This window comes from Labrus mixtus, chromosome 10 (assembly GCF_963584025.1).
Source record: "Labrus mixtus chromosome 10, fLabMix1.1, whole genome shotgun sequence".
NCBI classification, from domain to species: Eukaryota; Metazoa; Chordata; class Actinopteri; order Labriformes; family Labridae; genus Labrus; species Labrus mixtus.
Window position 1 is genome coordinate 28384937 of NC_083621.1, and position 9592 is coordinate 28394528.

At 43.5% G+C, this 9592-nt stretch overlaps 1 protein-coding gene across 1 annotated transcript; it reads right to left on the minus strand.

The window, feature by feature from the left end:
- Positions 1-4504: 4504 nt before the first annotated feature.
- Positions 4505-9592, minus strand: LOC132982484 (D(1) dopamine receptor-like). The gene is made up of 2 exons (XM_061049015.1): positions 9118-9592; positions 4505-8816 (listed from the first exon to the last, which is right to left on the minus strand). The coding sequence occupies exon 2, from the start codon at positions 8462-8464 to the stop codon at positions 7346-7348; it is 1119 nt and encodes a 372-aa protein (XP_060904998.1). The 5' UTR covers positions 8465-8816; positions 9118-9592; the 3' UTR covers positions 4505-7345.

Sequence of the window (9592 nt, forward strand, 5' to 3'; positions counted from 1 at the left end):
GGCGCCGTATGTATGGGATTAGTTACTTCTGATGGTCTCACTACTTAGCAGCCTCGTCCATCAGTGTATGAATGTGTAGGTGTGACCTGAGGTGTAAAAGTGCTTTGAGTGGTCAGAAAAGCACTGTACAAGCTCAAGTCCATTCACCATGTTCAAACACTTAAATATCCCTTTTTTAAATCATTAGGTCCTACAAGTTGTGAAATGCAATTAAAGTCGAATTCAGAGATATTTAGTAGACATAATGAACGCTGATGAGAGCCACAGGAGTGAGACTACACATGCACATGCTCTGTGTTGAAGATCCAGCTACTTTTACACGCGGAAGTTCAACTTTTTTTGCTTTATGCACCTCTGAGTATCTTTCGTGTGAATGAATTGGGCTCCGCCTCCAATGCTGTATCCTCTTCTAAATCCATCCATGGTCCCAACTCACGGTATTCAGATTGCAGCCATTCTCCTCTGATGTCACATCGGCTTTAGTGCTGATGTCATACTGCTGTTTTCCAGGTTTGCAACTCATATGGCTGCATGCGTCCGACAAAATGTTTCATTGCTCACTTTAACAGAAGCTGAGAAGAAATGGAGAGTGAAAAACACGACATTGGGCCACATTTCAAAGTAAAACAACATGTTCGATAACTTTACCGACATAAGTTAAAACAGCGGATGTTAGCATTGAACCAATTTGTAGCTCATGTTAGCATGGGTTAGCTCACATTTTGTCTTTAGCTATACGAATATGCACCGATACAAAAATAATGTTAGCTAGGTGGTTAAAAGCTGATGTTAGCTTTTGTCTAAACATACGGAAGTAGTTTATTTGAATTATGGCGAGATGTCCCTGGCCAATCAGAAAGCAGTAAAATGATTTTCAATGAATGTTCCTATGTTTATAAGACTTGTAACCTGAAACACAGCAGCATGACATTATTCAACTCTTGAGCATCCCACCCTGAGTGGAACAGCAAAGGTAAAGTGGTCGATGTGTTCATATCTAAAATGAGAAAAATCGATGCATTTAGAGCTGGAAGACATTTCTGTCTCTCACTCTCTCAGATTACCTGCATCATTTGTTTACTGCTGCCACATTCAGCCTACATGAGGGTTAGAGAACGAGTGGACATTTTTCTACTTTGGCGATTAGCGATCTCGTACAGATAATTAAGAAAATGCTGAAGTGAAAAATACAACTGCTCAACTGCCAGCACATTTTTTACTCAAAACCCTATGGAAAAAGAGGATGACACCTTTATTAAAAAGCGCTGCGCCTGACGCCCTTTTCAGAAAAGCGCTGTGTCACATGAAGCGCCTTTCTGACGAGTCGAGTAGGTGCGCGTGTACCTTCCCCCGTAACCTACGTCCCCTAGTTACCGGTGCCCAAAAAGACACCCACCAAGATGGATAACGTGAAAGTACTGGTTGAACAGCTTGTGATTGCTGTTTCACACTACACCGAGTTATATGACATGAGTCACAAACGATACAGCAAAATACATATAAAGGAGTCCAGAGGAGATCTTTGGGTCTTTCTGGTAAGTACAGCGGAGCTCCTGGATCAGGGTGCGGAACGCCCCCTAAAACTCACCCATAAACGGCTCATTGGTTGTTCAGGGGCATGCTCCTCCTCAAACGCCAAAGCAAATATCAGCACTTTATTCGCCATTTTACCAGTCAACCGTTATCGGTGGAAAGCGATCTGGTAGACAATAACGGTTGCGCCGTTGGCTAGATCCAGTTGTTAAGGTTACAGAACACTCACACAGAAGCACTCACAAGGCGCTGAAGGCCGCGCCCTAAAGCTTCTGTATCCTGTATAAACCTCGGTGTGTGTGGGACACACTGCCTCACAAAGTCACTCTGTATTTATCTTTTCTTTTCATCTGCTTTGTTAAAGGCTGGGCGTCCCCTCTCTTCTTCTGTAATAATTCTGTGTCTCTGTGATTCTGCCCTTCCCTTCATTCCCTCGCTCCTCTCCCAGTGGTGGGGTCAGAGGGCCTGTCCTTTCCACTGGAGCCCGTTGAGAGTGACGAATGGCAACACAGCACTGCCAGAGGCCCGCAGCACAAACAGTAAACAGAGTGAGAGCAGAGGGGGTATGATAAGAAAAAGAAATGAAGAGCGAGAGTAAACTATGAAGAGGAATGGGGTTACTTGCTTCAAAAGGATGAACATTAAAGGTCAGAAGATGTACATCTATTTTTAAACAATCTCCTGCCGAGATTATGGCATGTATGTTAACATATTTTTTAAATTTATTCTGAGGTTTACAAGGCAGCTTCTCCTCAACCCTGAAATGATCAGATTTCCCCCTGGAAGAGAAAGTGGTGTTGCAGAAGTGACCTGATGGGTGCCTGTCTCTTTGATCTCCCCACTTGTTCTCTGAAAATGAATACAGAGCATCTGTTTACCCCGCTGAGGGAAAGCCAACACTGACATACAGAGCAGCAGCAAACATGCACAGTGCATCCATGTCTGTCAGCATGTTGTTGCACTGAAGCACCAACACGCTCACTCTCAGTTATGCTTATCTCGGTGTCGTGTGAGGTATTAAAAATTAAAAATGCATCTGACTGTAGCGCAATTATGATAGCTCTGCCAGCTGTGAATAATACCTATTTAATGCAGATTAATACAGATTATTGCAAACGGTTTAATTGCATTTTAATTCCCCAGGATGCCATCTGAAGAGAGAGGGTGACAAGGAAATGATGAACTGCATTTAAAGTACACCCTCACATGGCCAGGTGTGCTTTTCCTCGACACACACAGACGACATGTGACCACACGGGATTCTTCATTTTAGACGTGACGTCTTTTAGGTTGCCATTGCTTGATACTTACATAAGACTATCTCCCTCTTTGCCCATTTCTTCCTCTCTTCCTGTCTCAGTAAATCATTTCCCCGGGTCCAGTCATTAGTATCATCTAAAGTTGCCACGTCCAAACATCACTTCTCCAACGTGCCAATCTGAGAAGACAGAATCGCTTTGAGAATCTCCAAAAGCTCCACTGGAACGAAAAAGCAAAGCATAAAGGGGAATGGTGTTCTGCGTGTTTGCACAGCAGTGGGCATAACATTGCAGGGTCTCTGGGTTGGAGCAGTGGAGCAGGTGATACTACCGCTTCAACACACAAACACACACACACGCACATGCGCACACACCCTGTCTTGTCACCATCTCGGCCATCACTCTGAATGATGTCAGTCAAATTAATTGCTGTTCCCTTCCCGTGGCACGCTTGAGGAGGTTTCACAGAGGCAAGGACAGTCCAGGGCCCAGAGAGAGCGGCTGGAAAGGACAACTCCATGCGTGAGAGTCAGTCTTCTTTGTTTCTATGACAGCGGGCAAAGAGTAATCATCACACTAATATCTCTCAAATGAATGGAAAATTAATTTGATTTATTTTTTAAATCCCATAATCCTTCGAAACAGGACGTTTAACAAGAGTTTATCGTGTCTCTTTAATCACTTAAAAGTGTTTATGTGACAAGACAGCATCTGTTTTACACTGAACTTGATCTCGATCACATTTAAAGGTTTTTAAAGAAGAGACACAGTTAAAAAGAGATTTTCATTTCTTTCAATTAAAAGTAAATTCATCTCAATCGCAGAATAACATTCAAACATCGGAGCAGTTTAGGGCGTGCGTGTTCTGACAGGTAACTTAATCTCTGAAAACTTCAAACTACTAATACTTTATCTATTCGTTCTGGCCATGCAAAGACTCTATGAATCGGCCTACAACAAAAGCATGTTAAGACTGGCTAACTGCATCGCCTCTGACCCGGACCACGCCCTGAACACAGAGTATGAACTATTACCATCAAACCGGAGATACAGGGTCCCACGTTTTAATAAGGTCAGACTGAAACACTCTTTTGTTCACCAATCAATCCTAAAATTGAATGTGGAGCTGAATCCTCGACCAAAGCACGTTTAGGGCCTCTGGGTATTTGTTTGGCGTTTGAGTGTTGTTTCAAATGTTTATATCTTGAGTGTTGTGTTGTGTTTGAGTGTTGTGTCAAATGTTTATATCTTTGTTTCCTGTCTTAATTGTTGTGCCGCAAACGGAGCCGCTGTGACACAAGGCAAATTTCAGACTACGTCTGACAATAAAGTATTATCTATCTATCTATCTATCTATCTATCTATCTATCTATTGTTCCAACAGTTATGTAAAGTATTAGGTTTAAAGGAAGAACGTGCAACATTTTACACATAAATACTGGTGCGTTCTAATTCATAACTCCTTCTTGTGAACGTGAGGGTAGAGAGGTTGGAGGTCGCTGGAGGAGAGTGGAGGCTTCAGAATAGAGGAGGTGTCACCAAACAGCAGTTTGTTTTGGTTTCATGCTGGTGCTCAAGCGTGACATCTACTGGATCAAAAAGTCACACATTCTTCCTTTAAAGAGTTCAGCCGATCATTTGTTGGGAGAAAATGAATGAATAAAGAGGATAAAGAGATGCCACAGTCGCTAAATGACTTTATTATTCCAGGCTTTCATTTAGCTAATGATGTCACTACATCACCAGAGTGAACAGACACATGAACTACAGACTCATTATGCAAGAGTGGAATTTCAGGATGTGCGACACAGCTGGTGCAGTTCATTTTGATCCTTTAGACTGGTGTGAAATGCACTTAAGGAAGTTAGATCTGTGGACGTCTAATTCAAAGATACACATGACACACACTGGATTTTTGCAAAATGGACACACACTTTAATTATGCTGGGCATTAAGACATGGCAACTATTTCTTCTGTTGTCTTCAACTTTTAAAAATGACACACAACCTGTTGAGATCTATTTAGCAGCTTAAAGACACGCCCCGCTCTTCTTTGTGTTATGAATTCTAACTGAAGCGAGCCAATAAAACAAGTAAGCACAACAAAAAAAACAGGTTCAACACATAAGAGGTAACAGTTCATATTCCATGCTTGTTGGATACGTCTTTGGATTTAAGATGGTAGTTTTGATATCATTTCTATATTGTATACACAGATTTAAATTATTTTGTTGAATTAAATGGAAAAACTGTTATTTAGTTTCCCTCCACAAGTAAACTGACTGATGTATTGCCAAACTCATATCTGTCCATTTAGTATGAAGCTGAGACCCCTAGCTTAGCATAGAAACAGGAAGCAGGGGGGGAACAGTCTGGCTCTGTCCAAATGAGGAAAAAATAAAAGGGCATCAGCATCTCTAAATCTTAAATTTAGATATTGCATCATAATTCATTATAATAATTTGATTAATCCAAAGTAAAAAAAGGTTTGTGGCTTTCCCAGGGTTATGTGTCTATTTTTAGACTGGACGCAGTGACTAGTTTTGTCATCACTGAGGTCAACAGGCACTCAAGGAATTCAGACAAAAAGGCTGAGCTGTATTTCCCATTTTGTCTCACAACTTCTTAAAAATGTGCTGACATGTGGATGTCACTTTGAAAAGGTCTAATTAGAAGATACAGAACAAACTGATGAATGAATGATTGCAGAAACTGTCCATGGTAAACACATCACAGTTTACTGACTTCCTTGTTCAACTTTAGCCTGCAGTTCTTACATTACTTTTAAGGTTACTGTTCATCAGACTGGAAAACAAAAACAAAGTAATCAAGCTGTTATAATCCATGAGACATTTAAAAATAAATTCAAAGTGTAACCACAACAGGCAGTCTGCTTCTTTTAAACGAACCCTCAGTCTAATCCATCATTAAACACGGCTCTTGTCTTTCTCCTGTCACATAATGTTTTAGACAACTATAACAAAGTCTTAGATAAGGGTAAAGGCTGTTTCTTAAAAAGCAGCTGCATCACAGCGTCATTAGATGAGGTCATTAGATGAGGTCATTAGAGAGCAGAGGCAACAAATTAATAGGACATAACGTTAAATATCCTGCTCATCCTTATTTCTTTTTTATTATTATTTTGCAATAGTGATAGACCTTGAGAGCTACACACACTAGTCTTGATAAAGGAAGGATTGCTATTGCTATCTACTGGCCTAAATAATGTGGCTAACTGAAGGTTTCGTTTTCAACTGGTGTGATCGTCTAACACGGTGAAACTCGACAGGGACAGAAATCTGACCAGACGGTGTTCCCAGATTTCAGTAATTACTTAAAGTGCATACAAAACAAACAGGAAGGCAAGTTGAGTCTCGATTATTTTTTAATGATAATCTTAAGGGGCAGCTGTGGCTCAGTTTGTAGAGTCGTCGTCTATCAATCAGAAGGTCGATGTGTCCTTGGGCAAGATACTTAACCCCGAATGCTCCCGCTGCTTCGGCAGTGTAAAAGCGCTTTGAGTAGTCAGAAGACTAGAAAAGCTCAAGTCAACTCACCATTTACTTAAAGAGCCAACGTTAACACGATTCAGACATTTGCAATTCTGTGTCAGCTTCTAAATAACCACAACAGTCAAAGACACCACAAGCCAAACAAGACTTCTGTTAAAGTCTTGTCTTTCAACACAAGAGTTCAAATAATTTATGAGATGTCTGTTAAATAAATGTGGTTAAAAGTTATAATGAATTGACATTAAGATGAGATATAAACAACAATCTTGAACAGGTCTCAGCATTGAGATACAGCCTGTGTTTAATTCATTCATCAACCTTATTTCCAAAATAAGTTAAGATCACATTTTTCATCCACTTCCTTGTACATTTTAAAACAATATGAAGTATTACTCTTGATATTAAATAAAAAACTGTTTTCATTGTTGATTGAATATGAAATAACGTGGATGTACTTTACCTACATGTTTATTTTTGAGGTAACCTGATTTGGTTTGATGCTTTTCTCCCGGGATCCTTGCAGAGCCGCACAACGTTCACCTAATGAGTAACAGCATGTCTGCGTGCTGTCATGCTATCTCTCTGAGTGTGCACGCCGGGTGCAGCATTTGGATGAGCCTGCTTTGACAGTGTTTGTGTTTTGCGTTTGTGTGTGATGGTATTGAAGAGAGCAGTGTCTGACAGCATTAGGGTCGTGCTGCTGCCCAGTCATGGGATTATCTATCCCAGGGGGCGTGTCATCACCGCTGTGCTCCCTGCACCCTGGCACAACAACACATGAGTCTTAATCTCAATCCCCAAAAAATCCCCTCTCCTCTTTGAAGACACTTCCGTTACAAAGACAGTGTGGCAACTCGCTCTGATTGCATGTACAGGGACAGGCCACTCCCCTAATGCAAACACAGGTACATGTAGGGTCACCACATCCTTCAGTCCCACTTAGAGTCAACACAAAAACGCGGCGTCCTCATTTGAAGTGGATGAAAGCGGCCCACACAGGAGCGTTAAGGATGAGTCAGTGCTGCGAGAGAGAGTCATGAGTCATTTCTTGTTTAGACTGACTGTCTCTATGTTGTGGCCTCCTGGATATAGTCTGTGGCAGCCCAGCAGGACGGAGAAGGCCTTGCGGAAATCTGCATTGAAGGCATAGATGATGGGGTTGAGGGAGGAATTAGCCCAGCCAAACCACACGAACACGTCGAACGTGGTGGGGCTGACGCAGGGGAAAGCGCCGCCGCCGCTCGACTGCTCGCAGAACGGCACCATGCAGTTCAGGATGAAGAACGGGAGCCAGCAGCACACGAACACGCCCATGATCACCGAGAGTGTCTTCAGCACCTTGGTCTCCCTCTTGAACGTCATCTTGAAAGAGCTCTCGGACTCGGCGATGCTGGAGGCTCCGCCCATGCTGTCGTGTCGGTTCTTGGCGCTTTCGGCCGCTCGCTCCAGCGCCGAGATCCTCCGTATTTGTCGGTGGGCGATGCGGTAGATCTGAGTGTAGGTGGCCACCATGATGACCACGGGGATGTAGAAGCTTATGAGCGAGGTGGAGATGGCGTAGGTCCTGTTCAGGCTCGAGTCGCAGTTTTCCGCGCCGCTGTAAGATGTACCGTTTGAACCCGGGGAGCCTGATGACCCGGTAAAAGGGGTGTATGGTTTAGTTTGGGCCTTGTGCCAGTTGAGCTGCACCGGAATGAAGGAAATGAGCACAGACAGCGTCCAGGTCACGCCGATCATCACGTAGGCCACTTTGGGCGTCATTTTGCGTTCGTAGCCAAACGGGCTGGAGATGGCCCAGTAGCGGTCCAAGCTGATCACGCAGAGGTTCAAAATGGACGCCGTGGAGCACATGATGTCGAAAGCCACCCAGGTGTCACAGAAGGAGCCGAACGGCCAGAACCCGACGATCTCCGTCACGGCCTTCCACGGCATCACCAAGATGGCGACCAGGAGGTCCGACACGGCCAGCGAGATCACAAAGAAGTTGGTCACCTTGGAGCGGAGGTGTCGGAACTTGGTGACGGCGGCGCAAACGAGAGTGTTTCCCAGCAGAGTTGTGAGGATGAGCAGTGAGAGGAAGCAGCCTGTTAGGACGCGGCTGGTCGGAGCCTCCTTCAGGAAGCCAGAATCGATGACAGTTGTGAAGTTCATGCCATCCATCCCTGAACATGTGATGTCGGGGTAATGTTTGTTTAAGTCATGCTGAAGAGTCGTGCTACATTACATCCACACGGTTAGAAACGAGGAGGCTCCTGCTCTCAAGCCTCGCAAATAAATTGGCCATCATTGTATCTTCTATTGAATGATCATGGATGGGGTCTTCAAGGTGAGCCCCCTCGTGGCCTGACACATGCCTCCTGACTCTGTACCTGGGATTTGACATCATTTGAGCTGCACTCGTGTAGTCATAGTAATGACTTAATTTTCTGGTGTAATGAGGAGGACTTGATGAAGATCTCAAACTGCTGTAATATAGGAATCCTTTCCCTGCGTGCTAAAAGCATCAGAAGCCCTGTGGATTAGAGAAATGAATTATATTCAATTGGATGTAACTGTTCTCATTTTGATTATAGTTCTCGTTTTTAAAAATGCATGTATCTTTATTTTGTTGTTTTTTTGTTTATATAATCTTTTATAGCCGATATCGTGTATTGTAATGTCAGGTATCTGGTTTCAAAACATATAGGCTACTACAGCTATTGGAGCAGGATTTTCCCATGAGCGCATTGTTATTGTAAAGACAGGGCCAATCTAGAGTCACACATTCCTAAAAATATTTACCCGACATGCTTCCTCGTCATCATCAAACTCACCTCTCCCTCGCAGCCATACAGACGCTGTTTCTTGATTCCATATAAATATCCCATCGCTTGCATAAGAACTTCCCCGCGTAAAGTCCATCCAAAGGGCATCCGGTCTCCATGTCCCGACAAAAACACGCCAGACACCAGTCTGATCAAATCATCTACAGGTTCCTTTAAGGCTGACTGTTTGTTCCCGATCAGACAACACACCAACAGTCCCTCAAATGTCACTCAACCATCACCACTTCGTTCCCTGCGTCCTTATGCAGCCTCGGTGCGCATCTGCAGCCAAATCCCGGAGATCGCGCGCTCCGACGCGCTGACGTTGTCCCATTCAGTAAAAAGTGAAGAAAGATAGAAAGCATGTGACTGTGGCCCTATAGCGGCCAGTCCTGCCTATGGCTTAATGCACAGTACCGTACTACTGCAACACCTGACTTGTGATGAATGACCCATTACTCAAAGTTTAACCCAATAGTGCCGA

Bases quoted from the DNA above. Each gene is read 5' to 3' on its own strand.
- LOC132982484 (XM_061049015.1), bottom strand. From the start codon at position 8,464: ATGGATGGCATGAACTTCACAACTGTCATCGATTCTGGCTTCCTGAAG.